The 25,585-nt window shown below is 39.0% G+C and overlaps 1 protein-coding gene across 1 annotated transcript in view; it reads right to left on the bottom strand.

Annotated features, from left to right (window-relative positions):
- The window catches only part of epha4b (eph receptor A4b), a 104,783-nt gene that overhangs the window by 39,444 nt on the left and 39,754 nt on the right, over positions 1-25,585 (bottom strand). The window contains exons 4-7 of the mRNA XM_053501975.1: positions 11,438-11,593; positions 8,011-8,346; positions 5,181-5,293; positions 970-1,132 (exon numbers count right to left, since the gene is read on the bottom strand). Of these exons, the coding sequence (XP_053357950.1) occupies positions 970-1,132; positions 5,181-5,293; positions 8,011-8,346; positions 11,438-11,593 (768 nt within the window). The remainder of the gene's footprint in view (positions 1-969; positions 1,133-5,180; positions 5,294-8,010; positions 8,347-11,437; positions 11,594-25,585) is intronic.

Below are 25,585 nucleotides of genomic sequence, written 5' to 3'. Positions count from 1 at the left end.
AAGATTTGTCGATGTGTGTGTCGATTATTGCAAGCGTACAGGTTTGTGCAACAGAGCTTTCCTCGTCTTTTCAGGCAATAAAACGTGCACACGTTTCCCCCTCTCCAGGGTAACGAAAGCAAATAGTCGCGTAAAATAAGTCACGCGTCACTTAACGGTATTAAAACAAAAACAAAGCGCTAAATCTCATAGCAGCTGCTCAATCAGACACACACCTAAACAGAAAAAACAACAAACACACACACATGCACACACAAATATATCATCATTTATACATATTTTTTTTATCAGGAAAAATGCTAAAGAGCTAACGAAAGCTAAGCAGGATCTAGTTAGCACAATTCTGTTAATATTGCTAACTCCTCCTCACTTTTTATTTTATTTTTTTATTTTATAATTCTAAATTAATACGTCATAACCACAAAACATCACACATCCTTGTGGTACACACGCTTCCAATTGCAAAAACATATTTTATTTTTTGCAAATTCTTAAAAAGTGTCCAAAAAGTGAATGAAAATGCTAATTTTTTGCATGCTAATCTATGATGACTGATTGATGTTAGCTTAATAAAAAGGAGGAACAATAGCGTCAATAGTCACAGACATTTTTTTCCCCTCAAACAACTGTTATGTTATCTTCAGCCATATTTTTAACACGGTTTTTAATACGTGCAAAAGTAAAAAATAAAAAAAATCAACATTTACAATGTAATAAGGAAAGTTAATGGAAACAGTTCCCATCAAATTCATGTTGGTTAATGTTATACAGAATCTAAATCCAAAAAGCTTTGTATGAAGTGTAGCTGATGACCAAAAAATCAGATGAACAACACGTTCCAATTTAAAATTTCATCGGTAGCCGTTAGAAATTTCTGTGTCATGGTATTTTCCACCATAAAACGTGAAAAAACGAAAGAGACAAAAGAAAAAGGATAAAGGAAATGCAAAAACAGAAGAAGAATATTACCTTCCTGGCTTGTCTCCAGCTCGATCTCTCCGCTATAGCTGCCATAGCCTCCATCAGTTCGAGCTCGAACCCTGAATACATATGTGGTGCCTGGTTTCAAGCCTTCGACTGTCATCATGTTAGATTTTGTCTTCAGCACTGTGTAGTTCTGATCCCGCTGGTTCTAAAAGGTCAAAAGTACACACAAGTCACGAGAAAAACTCTGACTGTCATTACCTTTCTTGCTATTAATTAGCAGTTAAAAATGATAAATATAATCAAAAGGATACAATCTAGAGAGATTTAGCTAGCACAGATTAAAAAGAATATTATGTTTACTAGCTAAACTGTTCTTTGGTAAATAAGTAGCATTTTAGGATAAAATTACCACAGATCAGTGTTGGGGGACGTTACTTTTTAACGTAACTAATTACATTACAAAATTACCGTCTTCAAAAGTAATCAGTTCCATTACTTTCTGATAAAAGTAACTTTTCAATTGCAGAAAATTGTGATTTCTCACAACCTTTATTAAGACCTTTATAATTATTTTACCACCTTTATTAAGTGAAGTTTGTCCCATAATCTGTTAACTACTAGTTAACTAACTTCCATCTTTCCGCGCATCGGTCCTCACATAGTCAAACCGCATAGGTGAGATAGGGGTATAACAAAAGGAATAACAGAGGGGGGTGCGGGGCTTGTAGGACGTCTCACACACACGCATACACACACACTAACGGATTGGGAATCACTGCTGTCTGGCTCACAGATTACATAAATTGCCTGAATAACGGATAAAATTTTTGAAAAAGTAACTAAATAACTGAGTACTTAAATGGCGGCCCTAACGTGTTAGATTACTCGTTACATCAAAAAAGTAATTCAAGTACTCTAACGCGTTACTTTGTAACCTGTTACACCCAACACTGCCACAGACACATGCTAATGAGAATTACTTAGCAAGAACATATTTTCTTGTTTATCCGCCAAAGTTCTTTTAGTAAATACACACCACATTATCATGAGAATTTTGGGCAAATGAGAATTAGCACCTCAGTAAGGATCATCAACTAAGTTTTTCCGACTAAACATTCTTTAGACAATTTATCAGGTTAACATTTATTCAGGCTAACAATCATAATTAATAAATATGGACAAGGACTAGTGGGCATAAACTAGTTTTTCTAAAATGTTTTTCAAAACTACTTTTGGTAAAGATATAAAAATTAGCATTTAAGGCTAACAATGATAAACTCCATAAACTCTAAGGTGAGTATTAATAAGTGCAAATACTTTTATGTAATGTTAATTTGACAAACAACTTAATGTACTAACTTTTGGTAAAATTTTAGCAACTGTAGGCTAGCACTGACATTTAACAGAGAAGGTAGGTATAACATAGAAGAACTTATTTTGATAATGATTATTGATTAATATAATAACATTAAAATTGGGAAAGCTATGGGGAAAATGTTCTATATAGTGTATAGAGTTAGCTTTGCAATCTTTTTTTTTAAACAATTTATTTTAACCTTAATTACTAAACTTAATGATGTGTTTATTTAATGATAAATTTTGTTAGCAAACATTCCCCGGTAAATATGGTAACATTAGCATTTGGGCTAACAATGACAACAAATAAATTATTATAACATGTAAATCCATTTTTAAAAACTAATGTAACTTTGGCATTTTAGGTCTCCAATGGCAATCAATAAATGCTATAATGCTTCCTGGCCAAACCACTTCTGATAAAATTAGTATGTAATTAATAATTCAAATTAACTTAAATTGGCCAGTAAACAAAATAAAATAATTTAGCATATTTAAAGTTATTATTTGTTGGCTAACAACTATTTTTTTGTCTGAAAAATGAAATATGTTCGGTGAATTTAGCAATATTAATGAACAAATTTAGGCACTAGGACAGGATGAGTTAGCATGATATTCCTGATGTTTACTGACCGATGGTGATTTCTTTCAGGATTTTTATGCTAACAATGAATTACCACATAAGGTAATAGTCACGTAAAATAGTCGCGTAAAATAAGTCACGCGTCACTTAACGGTATAAAAAAACAAAACAAAGCGCTAAATCTCATAGCAGCTGCTTAATAAGACACACCTAAACAGAAAAAACAACAAACACACACACATGCACACACAAATATATCATCATTTATAATTTTTTTCATCATGAAAAAAGCTAAAGAGCTAACAAAAGCTAAGCAGGAGCTAGTTAGCACAATTCTGTTAATATTGCTAACTCCTCCTCACTTTAAAATTTTATTTTTTTTTATAATTCTAAATTGATACGTCATAACCACAAAACATCACACTCCTTGTGGTACACACGCTTCCAATTGAAAAAAACATATTTTATTTTTCTTAAAAAGTGTCCAAAAAGTGAATGAAAATGCTAATTTTTTGCATGCTAATCTATGATGACTGATTACATAAAAGTTGATATTTCCTTCATGTTTGAGATATTAGTATTATATGCTAGCACAAAACATTAGCATCATACACCAATCTTTATACCACCTGCACGTTAAGCCAAACTAAAATTAAAATAAAAATTTTATAAACTGAGGCATAAATGACTAAAACTAAAAGCTAGGATGAGTTTTTTGTGTTCACTTAAAAAAAAAAATTCTAATGTATCTAAATGATTCTGGCTCATTATGGACAGTATTAGCATTTTTATTATGCTGTACGCTGTGTGCTAAACTGGCATGCTTGATTATTAGCAGCATTAGAATTTTAATAGGGAAATATTTTATAACAGGATGTAGGAACTCAGGTGCTGAGGTGTCAGAGTAGATCATGTGATGAATTTAATAAAAGAACAATGTCTGGAAAAAAATATTCCAGCTCTAAATTATTGACTAGATACTGTTTAATAAATGGAATTTGCTGTTATGGTAAAAAGAGAAGCGCTAAAAGCGTTACAGAAGCAAAATTCCCTGTTCCTGTTGAGTACTTGGTGTTTTTTAACAATATGATTTATTATATTGTTTATTTTTTTTGTCATAAGTATATTAGATGGCAACATCTGGCACTCTAGATGATGTAGTGTGTGTGTGTGTGTGTGTACCTAACATGTTTGGGCAAAGCTAAGTGCTAAGCTTACAAGCAAATGTCCACCAGGAAATCAAAATGGCACCGGCTGTCACTCAAGCTTCGGTCTAGCTGCACATGGAGCCGATCCGATTTACTCCAACAGGGCATTCTGCCACCTAATGAACCCAGAATGATTGTATGTGTGTGTGTGTGTGTGCATGTATGTGTGTGTCACACCATCTGCCACAGACTCCTCCGTGCCAGACACCCATCTGCATATTCAATATCAACTCATAACCCATAATCACGCTTAATCCGGCGCCTGGGCCCGTCTTGCTCCTCCTCACACTTGCGTGCAAAATCGGTTGTAAATTATGCACGCTAAAGGAAACTAGCTTAGCCGTTTAACACACTGTGTGTAGATTTATTTATTTAATTTCATGGATGACATATGCTCAATTTGAAATGCTCAATTCTGATTGGTCAGTCATAGTTGCTGGACGTTCTCACCTAAACTTGTCTAGAGCTTTCTTTAGGAAATTTCTTCTTCCTGACTTTAGGAAGGAGTCTCCAGTGTCGGTACGTAGCAATGGTTAAGGTGAACACTGAAGAGCTTTAACTGTGTTGTGTTTTCGTTGCTTTGTGGTTTCGTTCGACCGGTATAGGGTCTGTTTAAATCTGAACTTCCTGGCCTGAGACATGCGTTCAGTCGAGGTCTGTTGTGTCATCCCGAGGCTTTGTGTCAATGTCGGCGCTTGCTAAAGAGAAAACGTCTTCACGTCAGCTCTTGGCTTCATGACACCCTGCTGTCATTCTTGACTTCTAGAGTGATCCTCAAAGTGTGGGGACAGAAGTGTTTGAGCACGGGCACGGGTAGGAGCGAAAAGCAAGAAAGGCAAAACATGCCACTAGTAAAGGTACTACAGAAGAGAAGTGAAAAGAAAGAGTGATGAAAGAGGAGAATTTATGAGACTGGAAAAGACTAAAAGAGGAAAGAGACAGGCAGTGGGATGACTCAAACAAAATGGGATGAGATAAAGCTCAAGCAAGAAGAGATGCTTTATGCATGGATGGGTGGACGGACGGATGGATGATGGATGGATGACAGTTAAATAAATGAATGGTTTATAGGAAAAAGAAGAGAAGAGAAGAGAAAAGAGGATCACCTTTTCGTAATAGATGACTTCATATTCGAGGATGACGCCGTAGGGTCGGTCCGGTCCCTGCCACGCCAGAGTGATGCTGTCTTTACTCTTTCTCTCCTTCAAAATAACACTCACTGAAGGGCAGAGAAGGGGAGAGCGAGAGAAAGACAGTCAGAGGGAGTGAGAGAGACACCGAGCGAGACAGAAAGACAGACAGAGAGAAATTGATTTTGTAATTGAAATTGACTGGCATCATTTCTTAATGAGAAATTACAGGAGGATAAACAGCGCAGCGTGAAGGTGTTGATGCATTCTGAAACTCTCGCATAACTAGTAATATTTAAAACGTGCCGTGAGAGAGAGAGAGAGAGAGAGAGAGAGCAGTCAGAAGTGCTAAATGATCATTTAAAAAAAAAAAAAATTCAATCACAGATCCCCTGCTATCATTCTCATCACACGTTTCCTTCAAAAGCTCTCTCAGATTCAGACACACACATACAGCCGCAGGAAGGTGTTTCAGGCGAGGCCACACTCCAGCATGTAATAAAACTCCTACATTGGCACCTGGCTGTTCCAGTCCAGTAACACCACTCTCTCTCTCTTTCTCTTTCTCTCTTTACCTCTTAAAATCCTCCACAATCTCTGCTATGTACTTAAATATTTTTCAAAATATGAAAAATCTACACAGCAACCTTTGTTTCCTTCCTGATTTGGTTCCGGTCTTGTGCAGAGCTCATCGTGTGCACGATTCCTACCCAGAGTGTCCGTCACATACCTAAATCTTCATCATCACTGATACAAAAGAACAACGATCCTAATTACGATGGAAAGACCGGGCTTTACTCCAAGTATGACGTCTCAATCACAATCAGGAGCAGAAGACAGCACACTGATCTCACACTGGGCTTTCAGGTTAGACTCCTCGGACGTGTCCCAATCCAGGTGCTTTGGTCAGCGAGACAGCTAGTGGAAAACTGACTTATTCTAAATTTGGCTGGTGTACAAATGTTTCAGTTCATCCACTCAGCTGAAATATGTCCAGTCATCCTTGTACTGTCTGTCTATTCAAACATCTTTTTGCTACACCACTCGTTCATCTGCCAATTCAACTCCAATATCAATTTTAATGTCATCTTTCAGATCGTGCATTCTGTAGCAGCTTTTATTCCATCCATCCATCCATCCATCCATCCATCCATCCGTGCTCCAGACTATTCTTATCCTTACCCATCAGACCATCCATCCATTTATCCATAAACAATTTATCCTTCAGACCACCCATCCTTCTTTTAGTTCAGCCTTGTGGGCATCCATCCATCTTTTCATCCATCCATTCATCCATCCATCATTAATACTTAAAAGGAACTATTCAACAAACGGTCTAACCACCTATAAGACCATCCACCCAACCCATTAATCCATCCAACCATCCATTCTTAAGATAATCCATCCTTCAAAACTATCCACCTTTCAGCTCATCTATTAAGCGGCCATGTTTATCCATTCATCCATTCATCCAATCATTTATCCTTTAGACAAAACATCCATCTATTCATCCATCAGACCATATACTATTCAAGCTGCAATTGGGTTATCCAGACATCTATCCGTAACACCCAGTATCTTAGAGACAATCTGTCTATTTACCTATTTGTCATAGGTGCTTAATATGTTTGAAATTCATCCATCATATCATCCATCCATCCATCCATTCATACTTAAGACAACAATCAATCTAAGAATCTTGTAAAATACAATACATCTAAACCATCTATCTGTCCATCTATCCATCCATCCATACATCCATCCCATCTGCATATCTACCTCTCTATTTACCTTTTAAGATGAACTGGGTTTATGCCTCTATCCATCCTTGTGATCCATCCATTCGAAGTTAAGACCGACTATCCAACAGACAATCCATTTAATCTAACAAATGTTTTACTGAGACAGGCTAAATAGCTGTATAGGTACACTTTAAAAATTGGTTGCTTGTGTAACAACCTCAGCAGCAACCTCATTTCCCTTCTCGTCTGTTCCAACCACTCGGCCTGATCATCTGTCATCATCTGCACTTGTTCCTCACTGGTTCATGCCTTAAGGTATAGTAGATGTTTTTTAAGCTTGAATGATTCATGGGTTACAACGGTTTAAAAAAAATAAAAAAAAAAAAATACATCTGAACTTGCTCAGGTATAGGGACTGGGCAGGAAATTAGACAAAATTTCCTTTAGAAAACATGGAGAACTATTCTTCAAGACTACATTAAAAATGTGAAAAAATGAGGGGTGGGTCAAGACTTTCGCTCAGATTTTTCGCAAGACTTTTGAACAGATCACACTTGCTATTTTATAGCGGTAGTACTTAACAATGTAGCAGAATCTGCAAGTAGCTGTTCTTATCGAGAATCCAAAAAAAAAGACAAAGAATAAGAGAGCTGTTGATCTTTGTGCCAGAAGTCGTCGTTCAGCCACAAGCCTGTGATTCAAGGCTTTAAAGAGGCTCTAAGTACGACTATAAAGACACAATAGAAGGCCCTTGAGCATGAGTGAGTGGAAAGTGAGAGGTGGACAATGTTCCACACACATACAGAAAGACCTTTCAATGTCCTGCTGGTGAATACAAACTTGATCTTGGATGTCAGAATGGAGAACTATGGAATATAAACACAACTAAGCAGACTAGTAAGAAATAAGATGAAGTATTATTCAGGTATTTTAAATAGAGTGGATATTAGAGTGTGTTGCGAAATGATGAAAATCAGTCATCAAACACTATATGATGGTGTACTCATAGGTTAGACACATAGCTTTGTCTCAGGTTTTGAATTTTTCTTTATTATAAGTCGTACCTGTCTGGCCCGTGGTGATATTGACCGTGAGCTGCTGTTTTGGACTCGGACTCAGGTCAGAGACGCCGTTAATCGCCTCGATGCTGAACGCATAGTCGGTGTTGGGAAGCAAACCGGACACGAGCACCTTCGTCACATCGAGGCCGAACTGCCGTGGCGTGAAGTGCACTCCGCCTCCACATGGGCCGCACTTCCTGCCGTCCGAGGCGCACTTCCTGCAGTGCACGTTGTAGGCGAGGTCACTGCGGCCGCCGCCGTCTCGGGGAGGACGCCACTCCAGTGCAACCGACGTGTCATTTAGGGTGGAGAGGCCATTTTCTGGAGCCGATGGAGGCCCTGAGGAAGAGACAGAGTATGAAGGCTTTCCAGAATAAATACAAAAAGAAAAAAAAAAGAAATAAAAATGAAATGAAAATAGCTTAATGAAAAATGAAAAACGGCTCACTATTGTTCATGTGGATAGAATTCCGTCCTTTCCACCGTTCAGATTAAAAGGAGAAAAGGGAATGATTGAGGAGAGGAAGAGAGAACTGATGAAGGAGGGAGGGTTTAACTGGCCATGGTGATGGCATTTCATCAGATCCACAGGCTAAGATAAATGAACAGCGCTCCCTGAAGACCTACCAATCATGCACACCACTTGCACCGCCACACCCCTTATCGTGCATACGTGTGTGTGTGTGTGTGTTTGCAATTCATTCCTTAAGATTCATTCCCTCTGCTCTGAGCGAATTATTTGATTCGTAAGTGTTTGTGTGTGTGCACATGATGATTTATGTGATTCTTGAACATGAATTTGTTTTTGATTCTCTCCTTATGATTCATCCACTCCCACTTGACTCATTATTTGATTCCCAAGTACGTTTGTGTCAGTATGCGTGTCTGTGAGCCTGTTTTATTTGGGTGCTGCTTCATTTGTATGTATTCGATCCTCTTTTTTAAATTCATTGATTCTCCTCTGACTCATTATTTGATTCCTGAGTATGTCTGTGCGTTTGTGTCTTTATTTCATTCTCTGTTTGATTCTTTCCTGATTAATGAGCCCTTCGCCGACTCTTTATTTCATTCACTCTTTGTGTGTGTGTGTGTGTGTTAGTTTGAATGTCACCTACTGATTCATTCCTTTTCCCCTCTGACTCTCAGTTTGACTCTTGCCTGCATATGAATGCTTTGTGTGTGTGTGTGTGTGTGTGTGTGTGTCTGCTCAGCTCAGCAGCAGGCATGCTGTGTATATCAGCGTCCTTTTGTCTAGCACATGTCACAAATGAGAGTGATTCGATTAGCACATTATTGTTGCTTCCTGGCACATGACTTCCATGTCTTAGCAAACACACAAACACACATTTCTCTCCCACTGCTGGATTCACTTGATTATTGCATTAGAGATCGTGGGCAAGTGATAACCTCTGTGTGTGTGTGTGTGTGTGTGTGCGGTCAGTTATAGCTGAACGCCATTTCGAACATGCACACACACTTCAGTACACATGACTTATATTATCAGTGCAGTGCATTAATCGAGTTCCACTTCTGTCATAATTTCTTTTATAAATAAAGTGAATATTAAATATGTTTATTAGTCCACCTGCTTATTTAATGGGTCAATCCACCCCCCCCCCCCCCCGCCAAATGCCCCTTTCCGTCTACCAGTCAATAGAGTAATCTCATGACCCCTGTAACCACCCTGAATAAGCATTACGAGGCAGTGATGTAATAGTCACTTAGTAATAACCTCTCAATGCCTGAGACAAATCTTAAATCTTCTCCGTCTTCCCCACATCTGTTTATCCACACATTTCATTTTAATCCCACCTTTTTATCTATTCATCCATTTTAAAGTGCATCCCATCTCCCACCCATGCAACACCCATAAAGCTTTTTTATGTCTGTTCAAGCATCAATCCAATCATACTACCCACATAGACTCTTTATCCATCATATCCATCCATCCTTTGGGGATCATCCATCCATTTATCCATCCACCCTTTTATCTATCCATACACTAGTTCATTCAGTTAGCTACCATGTCCATGCATACATCTATGCATCCATCCATCAATCCATCCATCTTTGGATTTGCATGCATCCAACCATTCCATCATCAATCCACTAGTTCATCTAGTCAACTACAATGTTTTAATTTATGCATCCATCCATCCTTTAGATTTGCATGCATCCATTCATGCTTCCATCGATCAGCTATCTTAAAGTCCATCCATCATTAATCCACTAGTTCATGCAGTTAGCTACAATGTTCATCCATCCATCCATCCATCCATCCATCCTTTAGATCATCATGAATCCATTTACTCCTCAGCTATCTGCCGTTCAATCTATCCATCCATCCATCCATCCATCCAGTCAGCTACATGTCCATTCATGCATCTATCCATTGACACTTGACATCCATCCATCCATTCATCCATCTATCTTTTAGACTGTCATTAATCAACACATCCAACAATCTATCCATCCACTGATCAATTAGATCATCTTGCATCCTCTTTTATCCATCCATCAACTATCTTCAAGTTCATCCATCCATCCATAAATATATACATCTCCCCACTAGTTCATACACTCTAGCTATTATTTTTATAACTTTAATTTAAACTTTTATTTATCCATTCATAATTTCAACCGCAGTATGTCCATACATCCACCCATTCACCTATCCATATATATGGCTAGCCAGCTGCAAGCTGACATGTATCCACCCAGTCATCCATCCATCAATTTATTCCATCAACTACGATATGTCCACTCGTCCATCTGTGCATTTATAACCCCACTAATCCTTTAGACCATCCATCCATCCATCCATCCATCCATCCATCCATCCATCCATCCAACCAACCATCCATCCATTTACCCATCCATCCATGTATGAATCTAGTAGCTTGCTTGCATCTGTTCATCCATCCATCCATCTGCTATATTTGGATTGAGAGAGTGGACTCCTCGCCAAAAGCCTACCAGGCCAAGACTGGAAAGGACTTATTAAACTATCAATAAGGTTAATAATCCTCCACTTTAGTTTGCAACTGTTGCCCTGTCATCTACCCTATAGTTCATTTAATAAGCTCCCACTCCATTTTTCTATTTACCCATATATCATCCAATCTACTGTACCTCCCTTTTTTTCCTATCTACCCATCAAAACCACTGGGATTATGGTCATCTATGAATGTAGTCCTAATACGTTATCTTGCTTTCACCCTTAATAAAAAACACTTCCAACCATTCTTTTATTTCAAATCATGTGTACCTGTTGTCCAAGTGCACACTATGTATGTCTACCTGTGTGTGCACTTAAACTGAGATACTGCTGGATGTCAGTGAGCTAGGTGTAAACATTTAAGTGCTTATTCCCCCACAACACATAAATTTTTCTTAAGTTCCCGAGGTGTAACTTGATACATCAACTTACTTGTACAGGCCATGGATCGAGGGTCCATGTCAGCGCGGTAGTAGCCCTTCTCACACGTGCACTCGGACGACTTCTCCTGCTGCGAGTAGCTGTGTGGAGGACACTTGGTGCAGTAGGCATCTTTGGCCGAGGCCTTGTATGTACCTGGTCTGCAAGCTGCAATGAAGAACAAAGAAACAGACAATAGTCTGAAGGTTAGTAATGCAATCAAGGCTTTCATGGCTAGATTGGATTTGATTGGGGATTGGAACCATATCAGGACCACCTTGTTTAAGGTTTTCATGCACCAAGACATCAATGAGTTCTTGAACTGAATTTCTTTTTTTAAGAAATCGGATTTATACACAGCTTGCTTTCAGGAAGAGACAGCAGTTTCAGAAACTTCACTGTTCCTCATGTTCTCTCTCTTGTTTTCTTACTGCTTTGCCCCTGAGCTTTACTGGATGGCCCAATTTTTCCAATTCTCTAAGGAGCCTTGTTCAACTACACTTTTTCTTCGCACTCCACTGACAAATGGGAACTTGTTGGAAGGGGAAAGGAAATAAGGGGACCCAGAAAATGGTGCAAGTCGGGGAACTAGATTGTACAGTTTAAAAAACAACATATTCTGATGTATCCAAATTCCGATGTCGGAGTGTGTGTGTGTGTGTAGGGTTTAAATGCTAATGAAACGCGAGGGTAAATTCATTTAACTGCTTTGCTGCTTGGTTCAGGAACAGAGAAGGTGCATGTGTGAGTAGAATACGGGTAGCGTGTCAGGGGGTAGTGTCGTAAATTCATGATGCAGTTAAGGCATGAACAACCCAGGAGAGCAAATTAGACTATCTTGGCGAGGTCAAGTCGCAAAACGCAATTCAACTGATGGATGAATGGGATGATGAATTTGCCCTCGTCTTGATTGCGCGTGCGGGCGCTGAAGGTCACGGATTTAATCAAGCCTTGCACTCGTAAATTCACGCACACACACGCACACACGTGTACACGCCACTCTTCTTCTTCTTCTCCTCCTTAGTGTTTTTTTTCGTCCCCACACCCACACATGTAATGTTCTCATACCATTACGGCAAACAACGAGCGCGATGAAAATGTCATCTAAAAATTCAATTACGAGTCGACCGCATGGGTTCGCTCAAGAGGAAATTAATTAACTAATAAGGACTGGGATTGTGTGGGAACCGATGCAATAAAAAAAGAGAGAGCGAGAACAGTTAATTAACCGGAGTCGGGCTTCTCGTGGAGTACCGACCGGATGAAGAACGTCATAACGCTAAGTCAGGTTACGGTAAATGAATGTCACAACTTGCTAATGGAAGGCAGATGTATCACGCTGGTATTGTTTCTCGCCAGTTTCTGCTAAAATACTCCTGATTCAGATATAAAACCTCAAAACGCTTCACGCAATCATCACACTCAGCCGTGCAATTAACATGGCATTATGACGTTCAAGCTTCGCTACAACATAAAATCAATCATGCCTTATTAAATTAAACCTGGCAAGTTTTTAACATTACTGCGAGCTGTTACCATGGAAACTTATTGATCGTATACAAGCCTTCTGAATTTAGCAGATTATCAGAGCACGTAATGACGAATTTAGAGTGGTGACATTGTTCCTGCTGGATCGTCGGACAAGTGGGCAATCTGCCCTTGTTTCTAGCCAAGTTTGGCCCCTGATTGGGGATTTCCTGGCTCTTCCTGCCTGGCACTGATCCACAGTCTGTCCATACACAAACACACACACACACACACATCTATCAGTGACTATCCTCAAGACTCTGTTCTCAAGAATCTCCCGCGACTTCAATTGCAAAACATTTAAAATGGCTAAAAATGACTTTTACTGCAAAAATAAAAAAATAAAATCACCAGATCAAAAACATTCCCTTAAATCTACAGCTGTGCCATCGTAAGATACTCCTTTTAAACAAGTTAACATAAGCGGTAAAGGTGTCCAAAATGTTCTGGCATCCCTCTTTTAAACACACTATTTTAGTGTTAATAGCTTTAAATGCAAAATAATTTCTGCCCTTTCATGCACCCTTTGTAGAAGTGCATTTTTCTACCCAGTTAAAACACATATAATGGGTAGTCGAGCTGAGGACGGGGATATACAGTACAAATTGCCCCCTCTGCGAAATTTAATTAGTGTGTTCAAGCACGTTTATGAACTTGAGTCTTGTGTGAATGTCTGAAAAAGTACATTTTACATACACTTTAAATAAAGATATATTTTTAATTCTACATAAAAAAAAAAGGCAAAGGTGGACTGGGAAATTTGGGTCTGCGTATCCTCAGACGGCCAGAGAAAAGTGCTGTGGAGGAAATTTTCAATCAGGCCCATGAGAGGACCGGAGTTTTGGCAGTACACCATGTAAAAGTGTGTGTGTGTGTGTGTGTGTGTGTGTGTGTATGTGTCTTTGCTGGACGGCCTCAGGAAACAAGCTCTGAACATCTTCTACAAAGCTAAAACAAATCCTTCCTGTCCTCTAAGTGCTGAAGCAAAGTAAACGCAATGCAACCCTTGTTTTTTTTTTTTTTTTGTAGCTAGGAGGCTCTAATTATTTATTTATTTATTTATATATTCATTTTCTCTGCTGTAAAGCGCAAACCCATCAGAAAACATCAGGGAATGAATTGTGCGTGTTTCGCTCCTTTCTGCCGATTAGCGTTTTCTGAAAAAGACATCTGCGCCCCCTCTTCGGGACTGAATAAGCACTTATACAGGTAGTGAATCATGGAAAAAGCTGCATCTCCGATGGCTTCGGGAGGCCCGCCATATTAAAAATTCATACCGCTCTCTGAATTCTGTCCTTTTTTTTTTTTATCGATAGCTTTTAGATACGATGCTGTGCGGCGTGCTGGGATCAATACGATCCACTGACAGCGCTCCGCTGTTTGTTGTACGAGTCGATCCCGGATTTAATCCCCAGCTTCATTCGGCCTGATTATGTTACGCGTATTTAATAAACGTGTCTTCTTCTCCTTTTTTTTTTTCCTTGTACATTTGCTTGCTTTACGATCAGAAAGTCTTTACACCTGAATTAATTAGTCATGGTGGGAAGAAAGCGGTAGAGACGCCGCGCCTCATTATCCGATCAGTCAATCTTTTGCTGTCAAATTACCACCCTTTTGTCCCCAGAACAAACAACTTTAGGTGGCAAGAGGTGGCATTATCAGCACGTCAGAATTAATGCTGCTAAGTAAACAGACATGACCTGTTCTTTGGAAAAGAAAAAAGAAAACAACAGCACATTTCACACAGTCAGAGTTGCACTAACATCAATAATCTGCCACAATTAATGAGTAAATGTGTTCTCTAATTTCAATCTGCCTCGGGGAATGCTAAAGCCCTAATTAGCAAGCTTTAACTCTTAGCTAAATAGAAAGCAAGCTGTCTGACTCTCAGAAAGGTAATTAGTTAGACTGGTTTAGTTGTTTTGTTTTATTCTCACCTGTGACGTTCAGTCCTCGAAGTACCTACTAACCACTTGACATTTATTTAGTCTCCTGTTCCAACAGTGTATTTTATTTCTTACATCATCGACATTTTTGTCATTACACAAGGAGTTAAAACTTACTTTAATAAGGTTGTAAATGAAGGGCGGTTTCACATTAGTGTGAACCCTTGACTCCAAAGTCTGATTCATTTTGATCAGTGAGAACACAATCGTTCCGCACTCGGGAACTGTGCCTGTGCCGGCTGGAAGAGGTGGTTTCGAGAATGGTACGGTCCACTCATGCGCGGATTTTATCAGATCTACAAGTCATTCGTACCATAACACTAGAATAGATCGCTGTTTGGATGCAACGTCATCAGTCTCCTTTGAAATCTCTGTTAGTGGGCAGCGTACACCGATCTCATACTCGGTGCATAGGCATAGTGCAAATGTTAACTTGCTCGTTCTTGCTCGTTGATCGGTTCCTTTTCTTCGCCATACTCTTCTCTTCCCATTATTCCCGCTTTGTTTCTTTTTTTTTTTCGCCTTTGTTCTTCCTGTCCTTGTAGTAAACCCTCAGTATTTCCTCTACTGAAGTCTTCGCTTGATTGTTGACTTTGACATTGATAAACCTCCATCCTTGAGGCTGTTCCTGATTGGGATAACTTTCCTAAAAAGACAGACTCAGACTCGGCCACATCTACCCAATGGGAACGATTTGATTTTTTTATCAGCCTAATTACCCTTTGCTCTTTAATTGTTGATTTTTAAATCCAGATCAAGAGATTACGACGTCAAAGTACAAATGCAAACATGACAAAGTGGCGCAAGGATGGGAAAACACACACTTGGCCATGAATACACAACAAGGCAACTAAAATAAAATAAAAAAACTTTGGTGTCTAAATAATTATGCACAACACTGTTTAACACTTAAACACAGTTATTACTAAATAGTATAGTAGTGTGTACGTACATAATATGCCACCCAAAAATAAAGGGAATGCGTGGGCCCGAGTTGAGGGGCGTTCAAGTCAAACCGGGACCAAGTGTTCCCTTAATTTTTTTTTAGCTGCGTATTTGACTGTATTTAATTGAAAGATTTGGGTTTAGTGGTGGAGTAAATTACTTAGTAAGCAGAAAGAATTTAGTTTGAATTTTTGGTAACAAAATGAACAGATATGTGATTTACTGTATAGGATTGGAAACTAAATAAAAGAACCAATATCTGAGACTTGTAATTGATAATTATTAGTATTTAAAATATAAATAAATAAAGATGAATAGTCGTGTTACTATTATTGTTGCAACTTCAACCCTCATGTGTCAATCAGATCTCGGAAAAGGGGAGGAGGGGGAAACATGTTAATTTTAAGAAGAGTGAAATCTACACGAACCGTTCATGAGTGCAACAAAAAAGGCAAAAAGAAAGAAAGAGAGGAGGTGGTGGTGGTGGTGTGATGGCTTGATGTCCTCGTGCTCTCTCAGCCAAGAAAAATAAGAATCACACACCAGATTACTGTAAATTACATCCTGGAGGATGACATCATTACTGATAGAATCAGTCTCCACTGTCATCAACACACACACACACACACATACACAGGTAGGTACTCGCCAGGGGCAGGTTGCTTATTGCCCTGTGGAGTCTCTCCTAACACACACACACACTGCACCGTATAACACTACTGCTCCTTTCTGCATACAGAGTCTAACTCTAATTTCAAGTAAAACCGCCGTCCCATCATGGCTTCATTAACACCCATTTCACACGAAACTACAAGGAATAAAACAGAACCTCGGTCGACAAGCCTCTAAAACCGGATTCCACCGGATAACACCTTAATTAATACCCGCGCTAATGCATTTACTTATGCTTTTAGTAAAGGTCTGTGGGTCTCTGTGTCCATAAACTCGGTGTGCTTTGCTCTCCATTACAAAGCCCACAAGTGCTCGGGCATTTGCGGGAATGTTCTAGAAAAAAAAAAAAGTGAGAAGCTGAAAGCCGCGCTGGCCGATTTGCAGCAGCGTTGCTCCCAGATAACATTTCTTCTTGGTTACTGAGGCATATACCTGTGGTATAAGGAGAATTTCCCACATGGTTTGCATACAGGTTCAACACAGAGCTAGCATACGGCCTCAAAAACCAAACTAAATGTAAAAGTTCAACGCAGAGCTAGCATACTGCTTCAAAACTAATTTAGCACAAAGGTCCACACCGCTAGCATACTGCTTTAGAACTAATTTAGCACTCAAGTTAAACAGAGAGCTAGCATACTGCTTCAAAACAAACTTAGCATACTGCATTAAAATTAATTTAGCACTCAAGTTCAACACAGAGCTAGCATACTGCTTCAACACAAACTTAGCATACTGCATTAAAATTAATTTAGCACTCAAGTTCAACACAGAGCTAGCATACTGCTTGAGAAAAACTTAATGAAAAGTGCAACACGCAGCTAGCACACTGCTTCAAAAACTAACTAATGTAGAAGTAGCATACTGCTTGAAAACACACTTCGCATACAGGTTCAGCACTAGGTTTGCATCCATCACTGACAAAGAAATACAAAGAAGTAAAAAAACAGTGTGAAGGCACCATATTGTTAACTCAATTGCACATTGTCCACTGCTAGTCAAACTTAGCATACAGGTTTACGGGTTTAACACATCATAAAAATCTGTTTAATCAGCTAGGCTGACTCGTATTCAATAAATAAGTATTGAATTATTTCTCATTTATTAATGAACTAGAGTAAGTGTGCGTCGTTGACGGGAAAAGAGTTTGTATAAATAGTTAAAAGGTTAAAGCAAAAAAAAAGCTGATCAGCTTTAATGTAATCAGTGATATTATTTTTTCTGGTTGAAATACATTTACATGTCTGTCTGTCTTTCTGTATTGATACAAAAAAAACTTATTAATACAAAAAAAATTTGTAAAGCTGAGATTCTTACACCTTTATGTTTATGTTAAGTTGGACTTTTTTCGCCGTCGGCCAAATACACGTGATTTAAGACGCGCCCACAGTTTGACACATGCACAGTACACTGTCAAAACTTGACGTTTATAATCTGTCACAAAACTGCTCATAACTTCCCTTTTACTTAACATTTTGATTTAAATTTACAGATTTAGCAGACGCTCTTATCCAGAGCGACTTACATTTTTATCTCACACATCTGAGCAGTTGAGGGTTAAGGGCCTTGCTCAAGGGCCCAACAGTGGCAACTTGGTGGTTGTGGGGTTCGAACCTGGGATCTTCCGAACCGTAGTCCAATGCCTTAACCACTGAGCTACCCCTGACCCCAAATTTAACTTATGGCGCAGGTTTAATTTCAGGCAAATCCCGACGTACTGGAAACATTTCATTAAACTCTGTCCAGTCAGTTTTGCGTGATGCTGTGACACAATCTGGCTGGACAGACATACAGACATACAGAAAATTGGAGACTGGCTTTGGGTCCTCCAATGTATGAAATGTAAGGATATCATTGAAAGAGCGAGTTCTTGACAAATGTACAGACAAAACCTCTCTTTTATTTATATAGATCATCCTGTCAATAAACGTCAGCTGAAGCTCTTGACATGTATCTGCACTTTTATGGCACATCGGGAAAGCGAAGTATTGAATTTTAAAATGGATTTCAAGTCAGATTGAGCATGAAGGCTTAAAATCTTCAATGAATAAGCTGTAACATTAGCTTAGCAGCTCCACATTCGATCCCTGGAGTCATCGTCAGTGGTCATGCCCTACGGGTAGGAGCTAGGGGCATGGCTTCCAGGCATACTTTCAAAGTCCACTTCATTTCTGGCTAAAGTAACATGTAAAACCACACAACACCAATAGGGTTTTATCTAAACTTCATCTAAATTTGACCATGAAAAACCATACTACAGGAATATATATCAAAATGCTATGGTTATCCCAGAATTATTGGCACCGCCGAGGAAAAACAATCACCACTGGACCATCGCTGAGGAAGTATTAACAGCACAACGCTACTGTATAACCGTCTCCCCGAATACAGTCGTAGATATTTTTTATAGTCAGTCACTGCATACTTCCCTGAATCTTCTGAGAGGACCAATCACTCAGTTTAAACAGGAGATTAGGTGGCTGAATACAGACATACAGAACCTCTTTCCAGCCCAGGGGCATTTTTTTCCATGACAACATCCCAAATCAGAGGTTAAATCTTAATAAGCACTGGAGCACAGCAAATCCCCTCAGTTGAGAAAGAGCAAAGGATGGATAAGGAGAGTGTGAGAGAGAGGTGCTCTCGATATACCAGCTGTACACAAGACATGGCTCATAAACTCTTAGATGAAAAGGCCATGCTGTAAAACACAGACACGCACAGCATGGCTCAAAAAAAAAGAGCAACTGTCCTTACAAGCAAAAGCATGGTAGTATCGATGTATGCTAAATTAAATATAGTGTAGTGTAATGGTTTAAAGGATAAACAGAAAGAAAGACACACATCGGCAGCAAAGCGCTAACAACACTGGCACCTGATTAGAAAGCACAACCTGCAACCTGCTGACTGCCCTGCCTCATCTCTCATCCTGTCTGTCGCTTTTTCTCTCTCCCTCCCTAACCATCCCTTACTATTTCATCCCTAGTGGCAGTGGGATGAGCCGGTCCACTGCGAGCCATCGATTTCCTGTTGTGTGCGCGCGTTGGGTGGGCTTTCTGAAATCATCCTCCATTTCATTCTCTTGCTGTGTCTCTTTTTCTTATAGAAAATAAATATGATTTGCCTGGTCAGCAAAGCTAAAGCTTTTTTTTCCCTCTCTCTCTCCCTAATAGCCCCAGGCAGGCTGTAGAATTACTACAACAAAATGTGCTGGGTTTTTTAATATCTGTAATCGAATAAATAGTGAACCGAGTGGCAATCATAAAATCATCCCTTGCTGGAAAGGAAAACCGAAATCATGAAAAAAGAAAGCCTTTATGCAATCACAATTTCTAATATAAAACAATAAGAACACGCATAAAACACATACTGGCTACTTTAACTGGTGTTCCTATTAAATTGGCAAGTAGTTACTTAAAGTAAAAACTGGTAACTGGGTGCTTAACACTATTTATTTGAGGCGAAGAAAATGCTACGAGAGAAAAAGAAAATAGTTTTTGTTTAAAAAAAAAAGGATTTGTTAAAGCTAACAGTTATCATTACCACTAGAGGCTAAAGCTATAAATTATATCTTAGCTAAAAATCTTAGTTCACTAACTAACTAACTAACCAACTTCACCATAGAGTCTAGCTACCGACTCAAAAAGCATTTTAGTGAAACATAAAATGAAAAATAAAATGTTACTTAAAAATAAGTCTTTCTTATAGCTATTAGCTAGCTAAGGCAGGCATCAGATAGCATTTTAACTATCGGGTTGCCACTACAGTGTTGTAGATAAACAAAATAAATAGTCAGTCATTGCTAAAAAATGTATAAGTAAGTAAAGTTAGATGGTATTAAAACTCGGAGCTGTCATAACATGAAACATATCTAGCTAGCTCAAAGGATGCTAAATTTAAACATATTAGCTAACATATTAGCTACTATATAAGCTATTGTTATTGTTTTTTTGAAGCAAGCTAGCTATATTCTTACATTTTGCTAACTCGCATTTAAACAGAAATGCTAAGTAGCAAAGTAATAATGATAAATTTATAATAAAAATATATAAATAAATAATAATAATTAGATGTCAAAATCCATAAGTGTTTCCACACTAACTATAGTGTTAAAATAAATTAAGGCAATAAATATGTTACACTGGGAAGCTTTTATTCCTAGCAAGCTAGCTAAACGCCGTAGCCTGGTTGCAGTCCCCATGGAGACTTTTTGTCATGAGAGCTTTTTTTGTCCACTCAGGCTGCAGTCACGACTGAATTACAGCCACAAAATGTGTTTGCTTCATCGGCTGTTTTTTTTTCTTAATATATAATCAAATAAATAAAGAAATGAGCGGTCATCGAATAATCATCTCTTGCCGGTAAAGAAAAAAAAGAAAAAGAGAGAAGAAAAATGAGCCGTCGCCCGAGAAGCAAAGTGCGATGATTGCAGGAAATCAATAGCTGGATAGAATAATGATGGTGTTTTTAGGGGGAAAGCAATGTAAATGGGTAGAGGGTCATTATCTCTTCCTTTCTCTCTCTCTCCCTCGTGCTTTTCTCTTTCATCTGCGAAATGAAGAAAGTTTTTTTTTAGCCCTTCTGCTCGCTTGCCTAAATGACTCTGACGCCTCGACGTCGTGATTATCTTCCTAATCTAGTTATAATTGTCCAATATAAGGCCTGGACATCGTAGTCCCGGCAGCATTATCACCTCTGACCTCGGAGGTCATGCTTTCCCTGGCGCCGTTGCTATCTTACAAAATTATCTTCCATGGCTGTGGAAGAAAATTGTGCGTGCGAGCCAAATTAAACCAATTTTTATGTCGGCAAGCAAAAAAAAAAATTGAATCGATGTCAATCGGTTTTGCTTTCCAAATACGAATCTATCACGAATGACCAAAACTAGAGAAAAACACCTTTTTTTTTTTTTTTTGCGTGGGTTATTTTTATTTACAAGACTGCTCCTATAAAAATGTTGAGAACGGCTTTTATAAAGAGTAAAAAATGCACAGTGGTGTATGTTTTTTTTTTTTTTAAATAAACTGAACTTCATTTCTTTCTTTTAAAGCCTCTGAGTCTATGTGCATGGAGTTATTATGTTCTCCTCGTGCTTAGGGGGTTTCCTCCGGGTTCTCCGGTTTCCTCCCACAGTCCATGGCTGTACAAATGGAAAGAAACACAATAATCCTAGTTCGACTTCAGAGGTTCCAAGATCAATGGGTGGATAATTTTTAATTTATCTTTTAATTATAGTGCATTCTCTTTACTTACCAATAAAATATGGTGTCCATGTGTAAAAGGTGCTCCATATACTGTATATTGCATCATATTATTATTATTATTATTATTTTTATAGCAGTAGCAGAAGAAGTGATTGTCTTAGTAGCTACAGCAGGAACAGTAGTTTTAGTTGTATTAAGTATTACACACAATGTATAAAAAATTTAGCTGTAAAGCCAAAGAAATTCCATCTACTGTACAGTAACTGTGTTATTATTGTACATTATTTTCCTGTAACACTATATCCTTTTACTGTAGCACCGGCATACAACTATTACTCGTACACCTTGGAATAACTCATTAAAAGACTGGCGTTCTTTAAATCTCTGTGATCATCCTGAATGGCAAGCACGATAAACAGAAACCCTGCACGTTTATCCGAATCAAGCAAAACATACAGTTCTTCTGTTTGCCCCATTGTATAAGGGATTGTACAATGTCTGTTTAATCTGAAAATCGAAATCACTGCCCATGAAGTCTCGCAAGCCATGATGCACAGAATAAATCTACAGCCTGAGCCAGAAAGAAATCCGTCTCAACTTACCCACATTCTGCAGTACAGTACGTAATGCACAGGTCGCTGGCTTTAATTCAAACGTGCGCGACTGGTTCAAAGGTGTGACGGTCAGAAAGCGGACTTCCTCTTTCACGCTCTTAAATAGTTGTTATAGAGACAGAGAGATGAAAGGGATCGAGCCCAGAGGTCGGGGTTTGATTACTATTCACAACGCAGCATCGTGCCTGTGCGGAATTAAATAAATATTAGCGCAGGGGTAAAGGAGAAGGTCAGGGTCAAATTCTGACAGACAGGCACAGCAGGAGAGGCTCGGAAGACACGCACGCACACACATACATACAGTGAAGCAGCACCTGGAGAGAATGCTAAGACGTAGCTTTTTCACTCATATACACACACACACACACCACTTTCTCTTTCAATTACCTAGAGGGGAGAAAGAAGAGAATAGGATCCAGTCTCTGGGCCGTTGTATGGAACAAGGAATAAATGATTAAATAAAAGTTTATTAAAGACAGAGTAAGAATGATGGAAAGGAGTTAAATCTTTTTTGGACGCTATAATGAGCCAAATTCAGAACTGACCCATTATGTTTTTTTAAGTTAATGTTTAAGTTAAATGTTCCCTTGGTACTTCCTTGCCATACAGTTAAGCATACCGAGCACATTAATAGATAAATACATGTTGCTTCCTTATAGAAAATGATTTAACCAATCGGATTTGAGAATTCAACAGCGTTGTGATATTCACATATGCTTGCAAACAAAAGCAACAACCATGGCTCGTGGCGTAAACACGGCCAGCGCCTGGTGGATAGACTGTACTGTACCGAAGCAGTGAAAAAGCTCAGAGACTCAGAGGGAAAAGTCTTGAAAAACAACTTAAGATCAAGGAAACGTCGGAGAAAGTCCTGAATCTGTTGAGAATACGAGACGTGGAAAATAATGCATGAAGGACGAGAGCAATACGAAGGATGACTGAGCGGGATCGAGATGGGAGGATGTACACGTGTGGCGTCACGTGAGAGGCTGATGAATATTTAACGGCGCAGGCAGGGACTCACGTTTCTCTAGCAGGTGATGCGGTCTTTCGACTGCTGCCTGGGGATAGATGCCTCACACACACTTACACACACACACAGGCAAACACATACACTGCTTTACATCATTTACAGAGCTCCGTCTAAGTGGAAGTTAAAGCTCCATTTAGAACTTTTACAGTTTTTACACTTTAAACTGCGAATAAAATTAATCAAGCTAATTATCTCGAGGGGAGACATTTCGAGGTGTAAATTATTTTCATTACGACATAATTTCAAAAAAAGCCAAAGAGAGTCTTATTTGCCCTTTAGCAGGTGCTCGGCATTGGCGGTTTATTAGGTGAACCCCTCGGTGGATTGAGGAAAACGTGACTTTCGGCACACCTTATAAGACTTTTTGGTGGAAAGAGGATTTAGAGGTGACAACCTAGCAATGAGACGAAGTATTACGTTATATTACAGGATGGTGAATTTAATCTTCATCTTATTGCTATTTCTGACTTATTCTGATATTTCAAGTTCCCGCTTTGGCGTTCCCATAAACCTTAAACCTTGCTGATGCAGATAACTTCCTCACTCACTCATCTTCTATACCGCTTTATCCTGTACTCAGGGTCGCGGGGACCTAGAGCCTATTCCAGGAGGCTTAGGGCACGAGGCGGGGTACACCCTGGACAGGGTTCCAATCCATTGCAGGGCACATACATACACACACTCACCCCCCCCATCTACACACTACGAGCAATTTGGGAACGCCAATCAACCTAGCCTACATGTCTTTGGACTGTGGGAGGAAACCGGAGTTCCCAGAGGAAACCCACCAAGCACGGGGAGAACATACAAACTCCATCAACACAGAAATAAGAATTGAGCCTAGCCGGTAATCGAACCTGGACCCTGGAGGTGCAAGGCGACAGTGCTAACCACTTTACCAGATAACTTCCTACGCCAATTTATTTTTGAGTCTGCATCCTATTTAAGACTCTGGTCCAGACAAACTCACACATCAACCTTGTAGAAACTTCCACCAATAGTGTTTGCGTAATGCCTCCATCACAAGTCTAATCCTGATTGTTACTTAGCCTATGTGTTTACCAGAAACACCAATACAACATGCTTTAAACAGAAATGAAGCTATGAAGAAAAAAAATCTTATTACATTGACCTTTCTGTGACCTTGACCCTGTCTGGATCAGTTCCAAAATCTAATCAGCTGGTTAAAATGAAATAATTGATAAATTTTAATCCTACAGTGGTTCATCCAGTTGCTCATGAGAACCGCTGACATAGACACATGGATGGACAGACGAGCTAATGAACGCAACAAAACCTTTAAAAATGTCGACATGGTCAGGTTTTCTCTTTAGTATTTTGTGAGTAATTAGTATTTAGATTCTCAATTGCTGACATTTTGTAACGGTCAGGAATTAGGACACATCACTTTATCGTCTGTCCACTTGTACGACGGTATTCACCTTGTTAACTGACACTAGCCTATCGGCGAAAAAAAATTCATAGATTGCATGTTTTTTGTTTCGCATCCCATCAATTTTGGACTGGTTGCATGCTGTGTTGGTTGATTGTGGTGTAATTGGGACAATAAAACCTTACCTAACTGCAGTTTCAATAACTAGCCAGAACTGCTCCCTCTGCTGGGAGGAGTGAAAAAGAGCTGGGAAGCCGTCCTCGATGAGCATAGAAGACTGAAAACTCGCTTGTGTAGATTTCCACAATGAACCTTTATTTTGACAAAATTTATCGGCCGTTGGCCAAATTATAATTTTTAACATCCGTATCGGAAGCATAAATGCACATCAGAATGCAAAACCTTTACAGTTATGAGATACAACAACAGGAAACTTCCAACAGGAATCCGGTTCCATCCCTTTTACGAAAGAACAGGGGTTGGAGACTACATTGGCACATATTCACCTCAACTAAAAAGCAGCCAACTGAAGGTAAGAGGAAATAGTCCATAATAGGTGCAGATTCCTGACAGGAGTGGAAGCTGATGTGGTCTCCTACTTGCTGATTAGTTAATCGGTTAATTGCATGAATAAGAAGGTCTTTCTAATAAGGTGTCCAGTGTATGCACTCTACTCTTCCAATCCATTAGACATAGACATGCAACTAATATAGCGGACTTTCTTATTTAGGTCAAGCTTAAATATATATTGCCATTAAAGAAGACACACAAGAGCAAAACTAGCTTCTTTTAACACACTGACAGACTGTTAAGAGTCGCTTTTAAGCCC

The sequence above is a fragment of the Clarias gariepinus genome, chromosome 1 (genome assembly GCF_024256425.1).
Source record: "Clarias gariepinus isolate MV-2021 ecotype Netherlands chromosome 1, CGAR_prim_01v2, whole genome shotgun sequence".
Classification (NCBI taxonomy): domain Eukaryota; kingdom Metazoa; phylum Chordata; class Actinopteri; order Siluriformes; family Clariidae; genus Clarias; species Clarias gariepinus.
This window is presented reverse-complemented; position numbering and strand designations above follow the sequence as displayed.